This window comes from Phascolarctos cinereus, unplaced genomic scaffold (assembly GCF_003287225.1).
Source record: "Phascolarctos cinereus isolate Bilbo 61053 unplaced genomic scaffold, phaCin_HiC Scaffold_2;HRSCAF=192, whole genome shotgun sequence".
NCBI classification, from domain to species: domain Eukaryota; kingdom Metazoa; phylum Chordata; class Mammalia; order Diprotodontia; family Phascolarctidae; genus Phascolarctos; species Phascolarctos cinereus.
The window spans coordinates 242414125-242437121 of NW_027555625.1; the positions used below are offsets into that span (position 1 = coordinate 242414125).

The following is a 22997-nucleotide window of genomic DNA, read 5'->3' on the forward strand; positions in this document are numbered from 1 at the left end:
TTCCCCATCCCCCACCCTCACCCCCACCACCTCCTCTCTGCCAAATGGGCCCCATCTCCTACCAAAACTTCTTGGGGTCCCATGTTCATATCAGAACTTATTCTCTCTACTGACTAGCTAAAGATGGAGCAAAGAAACTCCATAGAGCCTTTAAGGAAGGAGTAGGTCTTAGATCAGTAGAGAGAAGAGGGTAGGTTATTCCAGAGAGATCCATCATAGCAAAAAAGGTTGGGGTGGGAATGTGAAATAGCAATCATGGTGTTGGGGGTGAGTTGGGAAGGGGAGTGGAGGGGAGAATTGGAGGGAGAGAGGAGGTTGGAAAGTAAGAGGAGCCAAACTGTGGAATTATATGGATTATATGAATTATATGGATTCCTAGGTTGGAAGAGCACTTCTTAGCATCCTTATCTACTGGGAAACTCATATTCAAATCTCAGAGTTAACAATCTACACTCACAACATGGTCATTTTATTCAGCTTCACTGCTTGCTCTTCCTGTTGGTCATATTCAATGACGTGATGAAAGGGTGACTTAAAGGATGAGTAGGTGCAATGGGGCAGCTAGGTGATGCAGTAGATGGAGTTCAGAACCTGGAGTCAGGAAGACTCATCTTCCTGAGTTCAAATCTGGCCTCAGATATTTACCAGCTGTGTGACTCTGAGCAAGTCATTTAACCCTGTTTGCCTCAGTTTCCTCATCTGTAAAATGAGCTAGAGAGGGAAATGGTAAACCACTCCAGTATCTTTGCTAAGAAAACCCAAAATGGGGTCACAAAGAGTCAGACATGACTAAAAACAACTGAACAACAACAGCATGGCCCAATGGAGAGAATGCTGGATTTGGTGTCAGTGACTTGGGTTTAAATCTTGACTCTGCCAGTTACCACTTGTGGGACCTCAGGCAAACTATTTTTCCTCTCCTTGCCTCAGTTTTCTCCTATACAATATAAGGGGATTGGTCTTAGTGATCTTTAAGTTCCATTTCAGCTCTAAATACATAATTGTTAAATAGAAAAATGTACTGCCTGATAGAAACAGAGAAGGAACAATGAAAAAGGCCAACCTCATGTGGCTGGTTAATCTTTCCTTTGTAGGAGTAGGATGTAAAGCATTGTTTGATCAACATACTGTTTCATCATGAACAGTTTTGACTTTTCCTCTTCTTCTCGAAGCATCAAAAACTTTTTTAACTTCAAGTCAAACATCTCAGCTCCTCTAAGTATGCAAAAGAAACATTATGTTATCCCAGCATATGAAATCAAGTCAGCTTGCTTGGCATTCACTGAGACATATGAGACTATTTTACCTTGTGTTGGAGGAATGCATTCATCAAGAAAGGCATTCATTGAGTAAGACAAATATAGCTTAATGTAGCAGAAATGCATTCTACCAAGAATCAAGAGACCCAGGTTCTAATCCCAGCTCTATCACTAATTCACTATTTGATCTTGGGCAACCACGTCACTTTTCAGAGGCTCAGTTTCCCTTTCTATAAAATAAAACCACCCAAAGTTGATTCCATTACAGTCATATTACATATTACTCCTGGCTGTTCCACAAACTGGATGCTCCATCTCTTGGCTCCAGGCTGTCCTCCATACCTGGAATGCTATCCTACCTCTGCTCTGACTACTGACATCCCTGGCTTCCTTTAAGTCCCAACCAAAATCTCACCTCCAACAGGAAGCCTTTCCCAAGTCTTTTTAATTCCAGTGTCTTCCTTCAGTTAATGATTTCCTATTTATTCTATATATAGCTTGCTTTGTGTATATTTGTTTGCATGTTGTCTCCCCTCCATTCGATTGTAAGCTCCTTGAGGGAAGGACTGTCTTTTGCCTCTTTTTGTATCCTTAGCACTTAGCAACATGCCTGGCATGTAATGAGCACTTAATAAATGTTTATTGAATCCAATTGAATCCCAGCTCTGAGATGTGACAATACTCAATATTCTGAGATATATTCTGAGATATGACATTTCCCACCCTGTACTCAGTGGCATGTTGCCCATGTACCTGGATACTAAGACCTCAGTGGCTTTTAGATCAGCCACAACATAAAGATGATAGTAACTTGTAAAGATTCTCCTCTGGATTAGCAAGAAGGTGAAACATATAGCATCCCATAGGATCCCAGCATCCTTTTCTGGAGGTTCACACCCTTCATCATCAGGAATGGCTACACAAGAAAGAACATGAATATTTATAAGCTTTTCTGTGAGGACATGGTGGGTATAGTCAGCATAAGAAAAGTATTATTTTGTCCCCTATTTCCACCCTACCCCCCTTTCCCCCCATGTCTATGAGCAGGGATAATAATTATAGAGCTTAGGCACTCCCTCTCATCATTCCTCCTTCACTCATTTTTTTTTCCCCTTCTTCCACCAAAGCCCAAAGTGTTAGATAGCAGGATGGGATATAGAGAGCAGGAAGAGGAAGGAAAAGTGAGATCAGGATTTGGAGACATAATTAGGGTTTAGGGAAAGTGATCAGAATTGGAAAAAGACAGTCCAGTCTTTCCCCACCTCCAAACCTAATTAGTTGATATTAGACATTCTATATCTATTGCTGTGTGAACTTGAACAGCTACTTTGCCACTTTAGGCCTCAGTCTCTCCTGTAAAATAAGAATGAGAACACTCAACTGATAGAAGAAATGGTAAAAGGACAGATGAGAGAAGAGGGCTCTGAACTCTTTAGAAGGCAGGTATAGAAATTCAAGATGTTCTATAAAACCAGGAGTAAAATAGTCTTTCCTTTCTCCCCCATTCCCAAGATCAAGTCAGTTTCATCTGTTGTCAGGCAGAATTACGGTCCTTTCCTCTCTAAAGAGGGCATGGTCCTGTGCTGCACTGCTTGTAACACAATCCCTTGAAGGATTGTCACTGGGGAGTGGTCAGAACACTGTCAGTCACTGAATAAGTCTAGTGTCACATTGACATGACCCTGGACCTGAAAGAGCCAACTTGACTGGAATGTTCCTCGAGGGACAGGTCAGAAAAGTATATACCTTTTGCTCTTTTATTTTAATTGTATATGACATTTTAAAAAGTATATGATATTAATTACATGAAAGTAATTTAGGGAGAAATTAAATAGGAACTTAAGAGAAAAATCATGCCAATCACTGTACTGTAACCTACTTGTAGGTGCATTTAATATGAACTCTACTGCTGGGAAAAATATAGCTCAGGCACAGCTGTGGATGAATGATTTGTATATTCCAAGTACTTCCTGAATACTCCCATAAATACACATATCAAGTTTCTAAAAAATTAAGTGAAGGTGTCAAATCTATTTAGTTGCTTTTGTCTTTAAGAAGAAATTCTTATGGTAAAGTTTTCTTCTTTCTTTCTTCTTTCCCTTTCCTTCCCTTCCCTCCCTTTTCTTTCCTTTCTTTCCCTTCCTTTTCCTTCTACTTCCTCCCATCTTCCCTTCCTCCCTTCTTTCCTCTTTTCTTTCCTTCCTTCCTTCCTCCCTTCTTTAGTACCTTCTTTCTTACCTTCCTATCTTCCTTCCTTCCCTCCTTTCTTTCCTATTAGCACAGGGACCCAGTGAAATTCATTTCCTAAATGAGCTCATGACTTTTCTTCTGAGAAAATGGATGTATTCGCAATTTGGGACCAGTTTCTAGCTTGGTTTCTCTCCATATTCTTGTCTAGAACATGAGCTGTGTGAAGTTTCTGCTCAACTTGCATAGTCTTTTTCCCTTGGAAAGAGGAGGTGAGTGCAGTGGGATGGGCACTTGTGCCAGAGATGAAAGCAGGTGGCCAGGTACTTACCCCAATGATGAGAAGAGCAGACTGGGTACTTACATAAGCTATAGCCTCCTATTGTGCAGTATATGCTAAAACTGCGAACAAACCAGCAGTGGGAACTCAGTAATCCCTCCAGGTAAGCGCAAGCTCCAATTTACAGTTAGACAAGGAATACAGGAAATGCTCAGTACAGAATCACAAGATCTCAGAGCTGAAAGGTGATCTCAGCAGTTATCTATTCCAAAGCTAAGCTGTATAGGGATCTCTCTGTGATTGCTGCATTTGTCATAACAGCCACAGAGACAGTACAAGAAAAGCATTGGCTAGGAATCCAAAAATCTGGGTTCAAGACCCTACCTTATCATTTGCTGCATGACCCCAGCAAGTCATTTAAGCTACTTGAGCCTCACTTTCCTCTTCTTTAAAATGGAGATAACAATACTTGCCCTGCATTGCAATGACCGTCACAAGGTTATCGTGAGGATCAAGTGAAATAAGAATTATTCAGCAATTGAGCAACAAGCATTTATTAAGCACCACCTGTGTGCAAGGCACTTATTCAGCAGTACTCAGAACTGTGACATCATCGATGTGAGTGCTTTGGTGCAGATCATAGCCCCTCCATGCCTTGGTAACTTTCATTTACAGAAAAGACAATTGCCACCTTATGGCCAGTGTACCTCTCTACTATTAGCCAGGCTAGTCCTGAACCGCAGACACACCGTCCATCACCGGGACTTCCTTAAAGCTTTCCCTGCTTGGTATTGAACTTGCCAAAGCTTGTGCCCCACTCTTGTAGCCTTCCAGAGTCCAGAGTCACCCCCAAACCAGGATGAGGCTTCAGAGGAGTACTTTAAATGTCATGCAGACTTACAAAATTTTAATGGTGGACTCTGAGAGGCAATGCGGTCACAATGGATAAAGATTTGGATTCAGAGCCATGGAAACTGGGTTCAAGTACTGCTTCTGATATATACTGACAGTGTGTGACCTTTGGCAAATCACTTAACAGTCTCAGTTCTCTAGACAACTCTCTAAAACTACATGTTACATGCTGGAAGGAGGCCGTTTTCTTATCTGGGAGTTTTCTATATCAATGAAATCACAAGTCCAGTCCCTAATAAGTATCCCTAATAATAGGTCCTAGTCCTTACTTGTTAATTCATAAATCATTCCATTCCCCCTATCATCACTCAATTCATAGCTCTTAGTCTCAAAAGCTTCTCTAAGAAGCTCATGCTGGGGGCAGCTAGGTGGCGCAGTGGATAGAGCACTGGCCCTGAAGTCAGGATGGACCTGAGTTCAAATGTGGCCTCAGACCAAACACTTGACACATACTAGCTGTGTGACCCTAGGCAAGTCACTTAACCCCAACAAGCAAAAAAAAAAAGAGAGAGAGAGAGAGAGAGAGAGAGAAGAAGCATGTGCTTCATGGCAACATTTTAGGCATTCTTTAGTGTTTTGTAGATTAACCAGTTAGGGCCTGTACCTGTGATTTCATTGATTTGGGAACTCCCAGATGGTAAAACTCTCAATGCAGGTCAGTATCTTCTCTGAAAATGTATAGTCTAATACAGCTGTCTATTAGTGCACTGAGAAGTTAAGTAATTCGCCCAGGGTCACACAACCAGGACTCAAATCCAGTTCTTCCTGGTTCTGAGGCCACCTTTTATTGATTGTGCCATTGCGGACTCTTTGGGGTCTTTTGCCTTGGTTAAATATATGAAAAACATGATCTTTTAAGATCACTGCTTGTCTTGGTAATACTCATTCATTTTTTTAAGGCCCTAAGAGAGCTGAGCTAAAAACAAACAAAAAACAATCCCTAGGAGGTATGTGAAGGTACAAACATACACTTAGAAGATTCTTCATGGCAATCACTACAGCAGTATATAATCAGGTAGTCCCACCGATGGAGGATAATTTTCATGTGTCTCAACAGGAGGGCCCTTCCATGGAGCATGAAGTAGAAAAAGGCTACCAGGTAGCCAGCACAGAGGATGTTGATTCGAGTTGTCCTGGTGAGGAAAACCAGGCAGAGTACAAACCAGAAGTGGTAGCGGAACACAATGATTTTAGCCATATCAAGGTAGGACCTAGAAGACAGAACAGGTGAGTCAAGTAGACATTTGGGCTTTCATAAAGTGAGACACTATTAGCCTAATTGACCTAATTAGACCTAAGTGGCCTGGAAGGTCCTTTCCAATGCTAAGATTCCATAAGTCTTGGAATCTGAGAGTTAGAATGGGTCCTCCAGCCTAGTGGAGAAATCTCCTTTATGAGTTCTCCTACAAGTAGGTATTTAGCCTCTTGTTGGAGATGTCCAGGGAGAAGGCACTCACTACTATGAGAGGCGGTATGATGTGGTGGGAAGAGAAGTGCATCTGGAGACAGAGGACCAAGGTTCAAATCCTGGCTCTGATACTAACATATCACTCTGGGCAAATATTTCTCCTATCCCTATCTAAGCCTTAATTTCCTCATCTGTAAAATAAGGAATTGAACGAAATGATTTCTAAGATTTTTTCAGGTCTAAATCTTATGACTCTATGGCCCAACAAAAGGAAAGAACAAAAAATATTCTCTAGGAGTTAAATAAAGTAACTTGGGAGCATTAGAAAGCAATTTACTAAAAAATGGGACTGTAATAATAGCTAATAATAATAGGTACCATTAATATAGTGCTTTATACATTATTTCACTTGGTCCTCACAGCAACCCTGTGACACATATGCTATTATTACCCCAAATTTATGTTTGGGGAAATTAAGGCAGAGGTTAAGTAAGTGACTTTTCCAGGGTCACACAGCTAGTAAGTGTCTGAGACAGAATTAAAACTCAATTCTTTCTGACTCCAGGTTTGATACTGCACCACCTAGCTGCCTCTGTAGGACTAGATTACAGGTGGGAAAGTTCAGAAAGTAACTTTGACTATTCAGAGGAAATTTTATAAAAACATTAGGAACAGGATGAACCAGAAAAGGGCGGGCCATTCTTCTGTGGCCTCACTGGACTCTGAGTCTTACCGGCAGTAAATAAAGTTCGGTACTGGAGTGAATTGACTGAGGTCTTCTGGAATCAAATCCTGGCTTATCTCCACATTATCTCCCACCTTCACTGTTACAGAAGCCTTATTCTCATCTTCAAATACTTGCCACTGGAGAAAGGCAAAGAGCAGAAGCAAAAAATCATCTGTGGAGATATGTAGGAATGGAATTAGACCCTTTGCAAGGTGGTCTACTCCACATTTAAACAGGCGTTCACTCAATCAGTTCTACTGAAGTCACTATTCATGGGTCAAGTCCTTTAGGGCAGTAAAACTTTATACTTAAATAGAATCATTCATCCTCCCAAATCACTTTCCAACTAATTCCCTTATCACCTCCCTTTTGGGAGGGGAGGGGGACAAAGAGACCATTGTGATTTTCAACTAGCCCTAAGTAGGACAGTAGCAATATCACCAAAAGGTCTGTGTGGGGTCACAACTAGGATAGGGCAAGCAAAGGCTTTGCCCAGGGCATAGAAATTTAGAGGGTGCTGATAGCACTTTCGTCTAACCCAATTAGCAGTTCAGAAACAGTTTAGCACCTAGTTCCAGGCAAAATAAGTTAAAAATAGGAATTTACCTGATAACATTTACTCCTCCCTCCCCATCACCACTGGCTGCAGCAACTCAAGTTAGCTCCTCCCAATCCTGAACTCATTTGCTTCTCCACCAACCCTGCCATCAGAGAGTCTCCCTAGAAGTAGCCTTGCAGTATCCTGGTACATCCACTGATCTCCCCACCCTGCCCCTCATGTGTTTTGTGACCCTTGCCCCAGGTACAGAATGGCTGATTATGACTCTGGGTCTATGGAGTAGAGCAGATTCCCTGCTCAAAATGTTTAACACAGAAGCACAGAAAGCCTTTGATACATGGTATGGTTCTAAGCGTAATTTGAACCGGACTTTGAGTTGACCATCCTATCCTCAGCACCACCACCAACTTTTTTTTTTAAGGCATCTGGGGGGTTAAGTGACTTTCCCAGGGTCACATAGCTAGTGTTAAGTATTTGGTCTGAGGCCGGATTTGAACTCAGGTCCTCCTGACTTCAGGGCTGATGCTCTATCCATCGCACCACCTAGCTGCCCCACCACCAACTTTAACAGCACAGTTTTCAAAGAAAGGAATAGATTGTGTGTATGGTTAGGAAGTCTGCTAGGAGGAAATTCAAAGAATCACAGAGTTTTTTAACTGGAAGACAGCTTAGAGCTCATCTAGTCCAATTCCCTAATTTTCCAATAAGAAAATTGAGGCTCCAAGAAGGAAGTGGTTGGCTCAAGGAGGCAGAGCTGGTGAGTTACGGAATTAGGCTAAGAGCCCACTTCTCAGACCAATACTCTTCCCATTAAACCACACTGCCAGAGAAAAGTTAGGAGATGAAGGAATGGAATAAGAGATTCACTTCCACAAATAAGTGAACTTTAATAAATGGGCTAATAGTTTTTAGAAGGACTGAGACCACCTAACACAAGCTCTTTTGGTGACAAGAAAGTTCTCACTTTCAAAACACAACTTTGGAACATTTTAAATATGAAATACTTGTTCCTTTTCCCCCCAAGTTACCCATTGATGTCTGTTCTGTCTCACAGCTCATAGCAAAATTGCATTGGAAAAAGCTGATTGAAAAGCACCAGCACAATATTTAAAAGTAAAAACTATTTCATATTCATGATTTTGAACTATATGAATTATCTCACATTACAAGAAAACTGGAACACTATATTCTAGTATCAGTATCTTCTCAGTGATTATTGGAGAGAATACAAAATCATAGTATCATAGAGCATTAAAAGTGAATGGGACCCTGTTGTTCAGTACTGTCTGACTCTTTGTGACCCCTTTTGGGGTTTTCTTCACAGAGATACTGGAATGGTTTGCCATTTCCTTCTACAGCTCATTTTACAGATGAGAAAACTGAGGCAAACAGGGCTAATTAAGAAATATGCCCAAGGTCACACAGCCAGTATGTGTCTGGAGCCAGATTTCAATTCAGATCTCCCTCACTCTATGCTGGGCACCCTATCCACTGTGCCACCTAACTGTCCTTAGAATGGGACCTTAATAAATACTTAATAAACATCTAATCAATCTATAAGCTTTTATTGAATACCTGCTATGTACTACACTGTGCTAGAAATTGGAGATTTTAATGACTTTTTTAAAAATCCTGCTTATCTTTTACATTTTATACCTAGAAGCAGCTAAATGGTGCAGTGGATAGAGTGCTGGGCCTTGAGTCAGGAAGACCTGAGTTCAGATCCAGTCTCAGATACCTATGTGACCCTGGGCAAATCACTTAACCTCTGTAAAATAGGGATAATAATAGCACCTCCTTCCCAAGGTTGTTGTCAGGATTAAATGAGATAATATTTGTAAAGCACTTAGCACAGTATCTGGCACGTGCTTAATAAATCCTTGTTTCCTTCTTTCCTTCCTTTTAGCAGTGAAGATGCTAGAAAAGGAGTATAGAAAGCCCATGTCTACCACAAGATGGAGCCACATAAGATGGAACGCCACTTTACTAGAGCCTGCAAGGCCCAGCTGGTCTGAAGTATCTTTTAGGACAGTGGCATGCAGAAACATTAGCTACTCACACAGGAGAAAAAGAGCATCTGGTTTCTTGGCAAAATCTGGGAGATATAACCATTTAATGAGATTTGAACGGATTGCTGGTCTCATGGATCTCCATGGGTAATCTGTAGAACAAGAAGTCATCTTCATATTATTACCACTACATTTTTTAATCACACTGAGTCAACATTCTGTTAATGCAATTTTTGTTTTTGAGATAAAAGCCCATCTCTGATCTCTCATTATGGTGTATGTGTGGGCGATGGGTAGGTGGGGGAAGGATATAGGATCACAGGATTTATTTAGAGATTAAAGGATCATAATAGTATCATAGATTTAAAATTAGAAGGGCCTTTAGAGGCCCTCTGGGCCAAACCACTCATTTTACAGAGGAGGCCCAAAAAGGTTAAATGACTTGTCCAGGGTCACACAGGTAGTTAGTGACAGAGGCAAGATTTGAACCCAGGTCCACTAAGACCAGAGCCTAGGATTTCTTAACCTTTTATTTTGTCATGGACCCCTTTGGCAAGCTGTTGAAGCCCCTGGAGCTCTTTCTCAGAATAACATTTTGAAATGCATAAGATAAAATATGAAGAATTACACAAAGAAACTGAAGAAAATAAAGATGCAATTTTTTCCCTCATCCAAGTTCTCAGACCCCAGTCTGTGGACTCCAGGTTAAGAAAGCCTCTCGTTTAAAAGAGGGGGATGTGGGTTCTCAAAATATGCACCTACAGAGTACAGCCTCTGACAGGCCCCGAATACAGACTCAGTGTCTGACTGTGTATGTCTCTTGTTGGATTCTCAGCCTCACTGGGGTGAGAGAAGCTCCAGAGGATGGCCCCTGGGTGGTGGTTGTGCTTTGTATGGCAACTCAAAAGCTGTCTACGAAGGTCTGAAAGTTTCCCACCATAGGCTTCTCACAAATACATTTAGATCTGGGAGGAAATTTGGAGGCCATCAAATCCAGCACCTTTATTTCACAGATGAAGTAAGTTGAAGCCCAGAGACGTTGAACCTTGAGTCCCACAGCTAATAAATGTTTGAGTTACAATTTGAACTTGGGCCTATCCGCTGCACTTCCATTGGTGTGGCATTCAAATAGAAATGGGGCTTAAACATTATATAATATATATACATATATTATATTGTATATAATATGTATAGAAAAAGTGTCCCCTATTGGGGCATATTGATGTTATCTATGTTTTGTCATTTCTTATTCATTTTTTTAACTATTTCCCAATTACATTTTAATTTGTCTCAGGATGCATTCAGGGGTGTCTCAGTCCCAGGAATGTTACAGACTGTGTATTTGACACCTTTGTTCTTGGCCACCTAAAAGGAAGTGATTAAAATGGGAAGTGTGAAGTAATATTGAGAAATTAATATTGATGGGAGTATTATTACTGAATCTCTGCTCTGATTGTATCCATCTGAAGCAATATAATATAGTAGAGAAAGCACTGGACAGCCAGGGGCTCTATTACCCGCATCCGGCCTCCTACCTGCCCACATGGGCCTGATGTCTTCTCCTTGGTGGTTATACCCCCCAAAGTTGTTGTGTTGGCTGAGGCCCAAGATTTAAAACCGTGCTCAGAAAAGTTGAAAGCACTAACCAAATGCCAGGGAGTTTTATTTTTAATAAATGATTTATTTAAAATAATATTGAACTCATGGAGTCTGAATGCAAATTGAAACAATTTTTTTTCATTTTCTTCATTTTTCTTGCTGTTTTTTGGTAAAATGGCTAACATGGAAATACATTTTGTGTAATTTCACATGTATAATTGATATCACATTTCTTAGCTTGACAATAGGAGGGGAAGGATGGGAGGAAGGGAGAGAATTTGGAACTCAAAAAATTTTTTTAAATGTTAAAGATAAATAATAATTTTTTAAAATTTTTAAATAAAATAATACTGAATATAGAAACAACTAAGCTTGCTCAGTAACAACTTAGGATCACAGGATCAGAGACCTAGAGATAGAGGGAACTTTTAAGGTCATTTTCAGGTCATTTAAGGTCATTAAGGCCAGCCCCCTTATTTTACACATCAGGAAACTGAGGCCCAGAGAAGTTAGAGGACTTGGTCAAGACTACATGGGTGACAAGTGGCAGAGCTAGGATTTGAATCAGACCCTCCGATTCTCAATGCACGATGCTACCTTACTTACCTGCTTACTTGGATGTAATCCATACTCACGTGTCATGCGCTAGTGGATAGAGTGCTGAGCTTGGAGTAATGAAGACCTGAGCTCAAATATGGCCTTAGACACTAGTAGATGAATGATTCTGGGCAAATCCCTTAATCCCTCTTTGCCTCAGTTTCTTCTTCAGTAAAATGAGAATAATAATAGCATTCACCTTACAGAGTTATCATGAGGATTAAATGACATAACCTGCGTGAAGTGGTTTGGAAAACTTAAAGCCCTATGGAAATGTCTATTTTTGTTGCTATTATTCCATAAATTAAATTAAATGGAAATTACTTATTTACAAGGAATGGCCAGACAAAGTGCTATGAGAAATGTGATGGAAGGAAGAGCCCTTTCAGCTGAGAGTATCAAAGGGCTGCTTCCTGGGGAGCTGAGCACATGAGGGGGACCTTCCCAGACACAAGGAGAGTGCAAGGTCCGTTCTCTAAGATGTGAGCTGAAGCATCTGACAAGCTCACCTTTGCAAAAAGCTGGAGGGATTCCAAAGCACAGAAAGTACTGAAAGGTCATAAGACTGGCAAGAAACCCACAGCATCTTGGCCAGGCCTCAGCAATTGCTTTCCTCCTCCGAAGGCGAAGCAAATAAATTAATGAGCAGATGTGGACCAGGGAATAAAAATCCATGCGCTGTCCTGTGACATTAAGAACAGCAACAAAGCACATCTGGAAGGCAAATATAAATTTAATTAAAGAGCTGAATTAAAAAACATGTGCATATATCCTAGGAGTAGGACTATTTCAGTTCCAGAGTCTAGAAGCTGTTGGGTATTTAATTTGTTTCAAATCCACTTAATAAACATTTATTAAGGACCTAATATACTAGGAACTAGATGGATCAGCAGATAGAGTGCTGGGCCTGGAGTCAGGAAGACCTGATTTCAAATCTGGCCTCTGATACTTATTAGCTGTGTGACCCTGGGCAAGTCACTTAACCTCTGGTTACCCTGAAGGCAGCTAGGTGTCTCAGTGGATAGTTGCTGCTGTTTGTTCTTCCTTCTTGAAGAGGACCATCACATCAGGTCATGATTTGCAAGTGAATTTGATTTAAGTGAGAAAGGGCTGGGTTGGAAGTCAGGAAGATCTGAGTTTGAATTGGACCTCAGACACTTATTAGCTGTGTGACCTTGGGTAAGTCACTTAACCTCTGTCTTATTCCACTGGAGAAGGAAAGGGCAAACCGGTTTAGTGTCTTTGCCAAGAAAACCTCACGGATGGCATGGTCCACGGGGTCGTGAAGAATCGGACACAACTGAGTGAATGAACAACAACAACATGCAGTCATTGTCCTGGGGAGGTGGGAGGATGGGGGCAGGGGGACCATGACTGAGAAGAAGCTTAATGTACTGAGAAAACCACTGGGCCTAAGGTCAGACGGCTCAAGTTCAAATCTCAGTCCCCACCATTACTGGTTATGTGATCTTGGACAAATCCCTTAACTTCTCTGAACCTCAGTTTTCTCATATATAAAATAATACTCCAATTACTGATTTCACAGGATTCTTAATTCTTATTTTATTTCTATTCTGAATTTAATGAACACCAAGATCATTTCCATATATGAAGCAGAACAGAAAAAGAGAATTGTATAGGAAACTGCAAATCTCTGTTAACATAGCTTGGCTTTAAAAAAAAGTACATAATAAATTAAACATGTGACTTTTAAAGCTGTCTTGCTTTGTGTTTCTGTCTCATAGGATTCTTGTAAGGAAAGTGCTTTGTGGACCTTAAAGAGCTAGGAAAGCTTCAAGAGCTCCTTGGGGAGCTTTCAATCTAGTATGGGAGGCAATATTAATTAATAATAATAATAACAAATAGTTAACACATATAGCACTTTAAGGTTTCAAATAATAACATCTATAGCACTTTAAGGTTTGCAAAGCGCTTTACAAATATTATTCCACTTGAGCCTCACAACAATTCTGGGAGGTAAGTGCTATTATTATCCCCTTTTTACAGATGAGGCAACTGAGGCAGATAGAGGCTAAGTGATTTGGAAAGATGACAAGTTCATTTTTGGATGTAGGGAATTGAAAACGTCTAAGAAACATTTAGCTTGAGATCACTAAAAGGCAACTGGAGATGTGAATCTGAAGGTTAGGAGAAACTTCCCCAGGCTTGCACAGCTTATAAGTGTCTGGGGCAGAATTTAGACTTATGTCTTCCTGACTCTAATTCCATTATCCCTATCCACTCTACCAACAGAACTGAATTTAATTTCTTAGGGTTAATGAAGAGACAACAGGAGTTAGTGGATTAGGTACTGCCTGAGATGGCAAATTTCTCTAAGCGTAATTTATATATTTAGGAGGCAAACTGGCATCTAGTTCTCCCACAGTCCCAGTCATTCATGCCAGAGATCCAGAAGCAGAGGTGACCTTATGCAGCTGGAATGTAATCCTGGCCCTGCTGTTTAATACCTAGGTGGCCTTGTGCATATCATGTCACCCTCTAGGTCTTGGTTTCTCCATCGGTAAAATGAGGGGGCTAGGTTAGATCAAGTACTCTTAATGTGGCTTCTGGGAATTTGCTTTTTTTTAAAAAAATGGATAATTATATTTCTACATAATTAGATTCCTTTGTAATCTTTTGTATTTTATTTTATGCATTTAAAAACATTACTCTGAGAAGGGGTCCATAGACTTCACCAGATTAACGGGAGTCCAAGATACAAACAATCCTGGATTAGATGATTCCTAAGGTTTCCTCTGCTTCTTAAACTCTGTGTTAATGCTGTAGGCAAGAATGGGGATAAGAAGAGGGTGGCTCACCTCTAGCCCGAACTTATAGAAACCATAGTTGATGAAATATTTCACCGAGCTCAGTAACCCATCATCCAGGTGCTTTCTAGTGACACCATCAAAAATGCTGCCCAGCAGGGGTTGCTTCAGCTGATTGTGGTGCTGGTAGACTTTCTGGTGCCTGTATATGGTGGCCTCCATTGCCATTAGTGCCAAGGTGGTGAGATGATTCTGTAAAGTCAGAGTGATGGAGAACCGGGTGTTAGCAAGAACCCTTTACTTTTGTTTACCATTGCTTAGCTAACTAAACAAAAAACCTGAAAGTCACTCTCAGCCTCCACACCAGTTACAGGAATAAAATAGTTCATCTGACATCACTTTAGCTCAGGAGCATATTTTCAAAGGAAAACATTCCTTTTTTTATGTTTTACATGATTGCACACATATAACCTATATCAAATTGCCTACCATCTTAGGGGTGGGGAGGTGAGGGAAGGAGAGAGAAAATTTGGAACTCAAAATTTTTTTTAAAAGCAATGTTAAAATTCGTCTTTACACGTAATTGGAAAAAATAAAATACTATTAAAATATTCATTTTTTTGTGACCAGTACTTGCAAGGGAAAGTGAATGTTTCAAACGCTGGGCTATCAGGAAGCCAAGGAAGTTCTGAACATTTTTAATGATGGAAACATTCTCCAATGACTAATCTATCCGTCTTCTAATTGATCTAGGGGGAAATGCTTAGTAAAATTATCACTACTGACAAGCCAAAAAGTTTTTAAACTAATGATAATTGATTCCTTCACTTTGCTTGATTATATTTTATAACTCTTAAGTCACCATCTCAATTCAGAGTCTATGCCCAATTTTATGTTCCATGCAACACCAAGCATGTATCTGGCTTTCAGAGTCATAACTAGCTTGGTGCAATGAGGGCTTTGCCTCAGGGTGTCGATTTGGGTGGAGGAGTGCGTTTCACCATCTCCTGAGAAGTATGCCTCCTGCCCTACAGTAACCACCATTCCTCTGTTGTGAGATATGACCACTCCTGAGACACTCCCCAAGGAGCCTACCACTCTGCTCCTGATTTCTCAGTCTGCCTTCTCCTCACCAACTGCATTTGGGGTCTGGCCCATCTAGGAAAATATCACCATCCTCTTGTGCTACCATCTTTATCCTTCACCTCCCCCCTTACTGAACTTCCCCCTGACCTAAGAATTCTTCATTCCAGTTATTTGGGCTCTCAATAATATTGCTGGTTATTGTTGTAATTAATTTTTTTTTTTGCTTTTTGGTGAGGCAATCAGGGTTAAGTGATTTACCCAAGGTCACACAGCTAGTAGGTGCCAAGTGTCTGAGGCCGGATTTGAACTCAGGTCCTCCTGACTCCAAAGCCAGAGCTCGATCCACTGTAACACCTAGCTGCCCCAGTTGTAATGAATTTTGTTGTAAAAATAGACTGATGCATTAAAAAAAAATTCAATAAGAGATGTCACCACTTCGAATCAGCCATAAATATCTCTTGTCTTTCCCATGCAAGAGGAGGCTGTGCAGCATAAAAGCACCAGATTCCCCCCTGCCCCAGATATTAATTGGTAGATAATGAAAAACAAATGTTCTCCAAGTTTAATTGTGAATTATACATATTCTTCATTTTCCCCACAGATATAGGACATGACATGAAAAGGTTTCTCTTATTAGATTATTTCCCTTAGCTATGTTACCCATGAGCCAGTCATTCCAGAGCAATTTTAAAATAGGAGCTAGCTCTTTAAGATAGAGAATGATGCTTTTTGCAAGGCTCAAGACATCCAGGAGTGTTACCATCATCTGAAACAGATTGAAAGCAGAACTGCAGCCCAGATCCACTTCCTTGCCAGCCATAAATCTCACAGATATACCTTGCTTAGATTAACCTTCAATTGCCCTGAAAAATCTTTGAAATTTATCTTCTCATCTGCAGACAAGGAGAGGGGAACTAAACAAGATCTCTCTCTGTTCATAGGTGCTTGAGGATCTTTGGATTGCCCATTTTGTAAGTTTCTAGTCTGGGATCCTGAAATTAAACAGTGCTCTATTGGGGCCTGAAACTTTTTACTTAGAACCCAGGCCAAGTTCCTTTTTTTTTTCTGGCTTTAACTAATAAACCAATGTTAGTGTCTGCAGACTCCCAATCTATTCTTAGTTTCCAGTCTGAGGCTGAAACCACTGAGGGCAAAATAGAGACAGGGAATGAGGAAGTTTGTTGCAATGGAAGAAGACCTGGATTTGCCATCAGAACACCAGGGGTCAGCAGGTGCGACATTGGGCACGCCACTTTCTTTTTCTGGGCCTCATTTTCCTCATGGGTAATAAGAGGGGTAGATGAGATTGTAGGGCAGCTAGGTGGTGCAATGAACAATGTGCCGGGCTTGGAGTCAGGAAGACTCATCTTCCTGAGTTCAAATCCAGCTTCAGATACTTACTAGCTGTGTGACCCTGGACAAGTTACTTAACCCTGTTTGCCTTAGTTTCCTCATCTGTAAAATGAGCTGGAGAAGGAAATGGCAAAACACTCTAGCATATTTGCTAAGAAACGCCCAAGTGGAGTCACCAACAGTCGGACATAACTGAAACACAAACAGATGAGATTATCTTCCCCCTACTTTATATATCTTGTATACCTTACATGTTGTCTTCCTGATTATAACATGAGCTCTCTGAGGGCAGAGATTGCTTTTGCCTTTCTTTCTATCCTCAGTGTTCAACACAGTGCCTGGCATATAGAAGGCACTTAATGAATTGCTCATTGACAGACTGACTTCTAAGGTCAGCTTGAAGCTCTCCCCAGGTTTTTTCTTCTGATTATATAGCATGTCCCATAGAGCTACTAGGAATTGTGGCATATACCTGTAAACCTTATTATGTCTGAGACTGGTGGATTGTTTGAGCTTGGGAGCTCAGAGCTAAAGTGGGCTAAAGCTGTTTAGGTATCTGCACTAAATCCCACATCAAAATGGTGAACCCCCAGGTGGGAGGGACCACAGTTAAAGAGAAATAAATCTGCCCAGATCTCATCATTGGTGGGAGCAAGTCTGACTGAGTGGCTGCTGAACTTCCAACCTGGCAAGATAGATAGACTGAAGAGAGAGGAAGAGGAGGAGAGGGGCGAGAAAAAGATGGAGGTGAGAGGAGGAGGAGAAGAAGAAAAGAAGAAGAAGGAGAAGGAGGAGGAGGAGAAAAGGAAGAAGAAGAGGAAGAAGAAACAGAAGAGGAAGAAGAATGCCAGAGTGTTACTTTTTTAGGCATATCCACTGGACAGTTTTCCACTTACCTTCAGGCAAGGTAACACTTTGGCGTCACATTTTCTTAGTCCCCCAAACCAATATGCTGGATCAATAAGGGAGATATATAAGAGAGAAGCCTTCTGCAGTTCCGCCAGGTTGTCAGGTGGAAGGATTCCATTCTGATATAGCCCCTAATAGGAAACAGGGAAGATAATGACATAAGTTAGTATTACACAATACAGCAAGTATTTGAGATCATAGGATCATAGCTCCAGAGCTGGAAGGAACCTCTGAGACCATCAAGTCCAACCCCATCGTTTTACAAATAAGGGAACTGAGTCCCAGGGTTGTTAAGTGATTTGCTCAAGGTCTCATGGTAAGCATCAGGAGATGGATTTGAACCCTGGTCCTCTGACTCCAGAGATGGTGCTCTTTTCACAGTGCCAGACTACTTCCTCTCACTCATCTTAGTCCCCCAAAGCAGAGGTGCAGGAGGAGTTGACCAGTAAAGGATATGTAGAGAGAACAGTGAACTGAGATTCAGGATGCCTGGCTTCTGGTTTAACTTTGCCACTAACTTTCCATACAACCTCTCATCACTTCTTTAGGCCTTGGCGAAGCCTTCCCTCATTTCTCCAAATGGAAGTGATTTCTCCATACTTACATTGTTCTAATATGTATTATATTTGTCTGTGTGTGTGTATACACACACACACACACACACACACACACACATATATCTTATATCACCTAAGTGCCCTGAAACAAGGGGGCTATGTCTACCTTATTTTGGTAGCTCTCCCAGTGCCTAAAATGCACTGCCTATCAAACACTTAATAAATATTCACTGAATAAATACATGGATCTTCGTGTCCTCATCTGTAAAATAGTGGGGACCACAGGCAGAATTCAAATAGATGACTTCCAAGGTCTAAGATTCTATAAACCTGTGGGCTCTTCTAACCCTCGCTGTCACTCAGGCTGTCCACCATCTAAGTCCTTAGGATTTCTTTCCAGCAATTACAATCTTAGAAAGTAACTCCTTCCCTTATTTTCCTACTTCCTTCCCCAGGAGTCAGGTAGCAGTAGCATTATACCTTCAGATAAGTTGCTTTAAGTACACACAAACTTTCTTACTACTAGTAGGAGAAGTCATTCTCAAGAGACAAGGCACTGAGGGGCAGATAAGTGGTGAAGCAGGTAGAGCACCAGCCCTGGAGTCAGGAGGACCTCAGCTCAAATTTGATCTGAGACACTAGCTGGGTTATCCTGGGCAAGTCAATTAATATCGAGAGAGAGAGAGAGAGAGAGAGAGAGAGAGAGAGAGAGAGAGAGAGAGAGAGAGAGAGAGAGAGAGAGAGAGAGAGGGCACTGAGGGGGAAAGAATGCTGAGCTTGGAGTTAGGAGATTAGAGTTCACAACCTGGCTCCAACACTTACTATCTGTTGTTATTTGTCCTTCATTCTCAGAGGACCATGACATCAGTAAGGTGATGTCATTACCGGCAAGTGAATTGGATTTAAGTGAGGGAGGGCTGTGCAAAGTCACCAGTCTCACCTTCTCCTCCGGAGACATCTGAGTCCAGTGGCAAAATATAGATCAAGACAACTAAAGATGGCCCTTTTACTATCTGTATGACCCTAAGCAAGTCTCTTTACCCTTAGTTGCCTCATCTGTAAAATGGGTATTGGCTTACACTACCAAGAAGTATTTTATAAACTTTAACATGCTAGATAAATGTGTTTGGTTATTATTCAGAGGGCACACTGTATACAAGTAGACAGTTATAAGTATTAAAATAATTTTTTAATTGGTTCTGGACCTGCGATGAGCTCCACCAATGCAGATCAGCATTTGTTCATCAACTAAGACTCTTAGTTTCCTGAGGCACGGAGAGGTTGTGACTTGCTCAGCCTCAGAGCCAGTTCTTCCTGACTTGGAGGCCAGCTCTTTAAACCACTATGCCATGCTGTCTTTCTAGTAGAAGAAGAGCAAGAATTCAAGCATGTCTAGCTTGGAAGATGCCTTGCTCATAGACCCCCGCACAATGAGGGGGTTAGAGTTACTGGGTGATCTCTACAATCTCCTCCTGACCTAATGCTCCATGTTATAAGATCATTTCTAAGGTCTCATGGTAGATCACCCTATTCTTTGCCAGGGTTCTCACCTCAGTGCTATTTGAAGAGTAGGTCAGAGGTTTGACAAACTTCAGCTGATACATCATTTTGCAGATGACCATTACGCAAGCCCAAACCATGCAGATGTGTGATGCATACAGGTGTAATTTGGAATAGGGCAATGCAAACACCCAGATGATGTAGAATAGACAATTCATGAAGGAAACCTGGAATAAAGATTTTGGTGAGTGTTGATTGGATCCCGTTTTCTATTTTTCTGTGCATGTGAATCCTGCTGATTTTATAGGTCCAGAGTCAAATGGTGATGTGTTAGGAAGGACAGAAATACGCATTTAGATATGCTCAACTGGTTTTCATCTTGAGGTCCACCTGGCTCTCAAAGTTCCAAAAATCTGAATTTAAACTTCCACACACTAGAAGAAAAAAAAATGCCCCTCCACAGTTCCCCTGAAAGGCAGTTTCCTCTGGATCACTAACCTCCTGAAGAGTAACCCAGATGATCACAGTGGAAACAACCTTGATGATGTGTATTTCCAGGAGTCTCCATAGTAACGCTTGAGTTCCATTAACTATTTCTAGAAGTTTCAGAAAACCAGTAGTTAGCTTGTCAATCATCCAGTTGCAATTTCTTGTTTCTCTGAGAAGGGAGAAAAAAGCCATGGCTTAGAAGTACTATACTAAAACCTTATTAAGACTAATTGAAGACTGTTGGTGAAAAGTCTGAATTGTGGATTGTTTTTAAAGACATGTCATTGAATACTTTGAAGTGCATTTATAATAACCATAGTGAGGCTCATTAAACATTGCCAAATAGAAATCTTTTTGGACCTGCTTTAATGGATAGATCAGATGGTTGTAATTAGCACATTGTTTGTACATAAGTGCTTTTGAAGTACTTAAAACACTTTTTTCTCTTTAATAGATCAAGCATTTGACTCAAATCTTGATGAAACCTAATGTTTCCTGTTTGGTGAGCTCTTTACCAAAGTTGATAACAAGGAGCTACCATATTTATATTTATATTCTTCTTCCCCCAGCCTCATACTATTCTATTCAAAGCAGCACTCATTTACTGAATGAATGAATTTGCAAGCCCTTTCTCCACACATAGTACAAAAACAGACTTCAGCCTTTTCCCTGTCAGAATTAGCATACATTCCTAATTAGCAGGGTCTGATCTAATGAGGTTTGCCTACATGTGTGACCAAAATGACTTAATAGTTAGCATTAGAAGGGAAAATAAAGTACAGGAGGTGCTAGGGGAATATGACATTAAATTTATTCAGTTTCTGAGGCAGTGTAGGAAAGAGTTTTAATTTTCTCCTAATTAGCTTTGTAAATTAAATCTGGCCTCAATTTCCTCATCTGTAAAATAAGGAGATTGGACTGAGTGAAATCTAAAGTCTCTCCTAGCTCTAAAATTGTATTAATACCCTTCAACACCACCCATCCTTGCCTGTCAAAATATTACCCATTCATAGGATTACAGATCAATAGCTGGAAGCAACCTCAAAGGCCTTCTAATCCAATTCCCTTATTTTACAGATGTGGAAACTGAGGCCCAGAAAGGGTAAGTGACTTGCCCACGGTTCCACAACTAATAAGTATCAAAGGGTAGGATTTGAATCTGACTCCAACTCAAAGCCTTAACCTCTACACCATTTTTTAAGGTCCAGCTCAAATGCCCTCCTCCATGAAGCTTTCCTATCTCTCGCCATGAGTTATCCCATTCTTCTCTGAACCACAGTATTTTACATTTTTTTTAACAACAATTTACCAAATCCTATTATATGTTGCAATTATTTCTATATGGGTCTATCCAGCTAGCTAGGTGACCCAGTGGACAGAGCTCTGACTGTGTGACCTTGGGCAGCCATTTAATCTCTTTCTGCCTCTGTTTTCTCATTTTTCAAATGGGTAAAATTGTAGTATCTACCTCCCAGGGTTGTTGTAAAGATCAAATGAGTTAATATTGGAAAGGCACTTTGCACACCTTAATAAATGTTATATAAATGTTAGCTATTATTGGACTAGCTATTACTTGATTGTAAATTCCTTAAGAGCGGGCATTATGCTATGTCTTACCCATTTTTACATTCCCCATGCCTCCTCTCCTCTCACCCTGGGACTCGCACAAAAGGAGCACCCAATAATTATTTGTTGAATTAAATTGAATTTATTGGAAGAAAGAAAAGATGACGTATTTAATTGGCCTAACAACTTCGAAATTTGTCAGATCTGATTGAGGACTTGGCAGAGGTGGGGTGGGGGAGGGAACAGGGTTTGGTGGTTGCTTGTTTTTTATACAAAATTAATTACTTAACACTATGTCCTGCCTAGGGGTCAATGCGGCACAAAGGAAAGGATGCTGAATTTGGGGTTGGAAAACTTGAGTGCAAATCCCATCTCTGTCAATTACTGTGTGACTGCAGACAAACCACTTAACCTCTATGGCTGTCAGTTTCCTCATTTGTAAAAAAGAAAGGGTTTGACTTTATGACATCTAAAGTCACCTTCAGCTCAAAATCTGTGATCCTAATATACAGCCCAAAGACCTACAGACAGAAATCAACTTCCTGGTATGCCAGAGTGTCAATTTGGCACAGCTGAGAACTGGGATCCTTGGAAAAGTCATATATGACCTATTTATTGCTGATCAGCTGTCTAACCTGCTGGTCCTTTCTGTTCTGGCTGCTCATTTTCCTCCTGCTTCTGTTTTTCATCCACTGTGACAGTGCCTAGATCATTTGTGGAGTTCTGAGTTTCGTCATTTTCTTTCCAGGCATCAGACTGCAGAACACAGAAAGAGTGGGCTTAGACCATCTTAAAAAACATCGATTCATTTGCCAACTTCCTCATTTGCTGGGTTGGGTTTTAAAGGTCACAGATGAAATGGGTCCTCATCACTGGTAATGGAAAGAATGAGCTGATTTATTTATTCTAAAGAATTTTAAAACACTATGACCTGCTTCCATTAGCATTATTCTGAATTACATCAATATTTTTCTCATGCACGCAGGGAAAAAAAAAAAGACTGACTCCAAATCAAGAAAGTGACCTAGCAGGGTAGAAGAACTGAACTCCAAGTTAGGATACTCAATTTTGAAATAAAAATCATTAACTTTTTGGCCTTAGACAAACCACTCAACCTTTTGGAGTCTCATTTCTGCATCTGTACAATAGGGAGAACAATATTTATGCCAGAGGTTTTTAATCTGTTTTGTATATGCCATAGACCCTTTTGACAGTCTGTCAAAACCTATTGA

At 40.7% G+C, this 22997-nt stretch overlaps 1 protein-coding gene across 1 annotated transcript in view; it reads right to left on the minus strand.

Annotated features, from left to right (window-relative positions):
* The window catches only part of LOC110205095 (piezo-type mechanosensitive ion channel component 2-like), a 60385-nt gene extending 40553 nt beyond the window's left edge, over window positions 1-19832 (minus strand). The window contains 8 exon segments of the mRNA XM_078149162.1: window positions 1990-2175; window positions 5608-5849; window positions 6780-6945; window positions 9392-9493; window positions 12047-12251; window positions 14357-14557; window positions 17641-17784; window positions 19761-19832. Coding sequence (XP_078005288.1) covers window positions 1990-2175; window positions 5608-5849; window positions 6780-6945; window positions 9392-9493; window positions 12047-12251; window positions 14357-14557; window positions 17641-17784; window positions 19761-19832 — 1318 coding nt within the window.
* Window positions 19833-22997: the final 3165 nt, after the last annotated feature.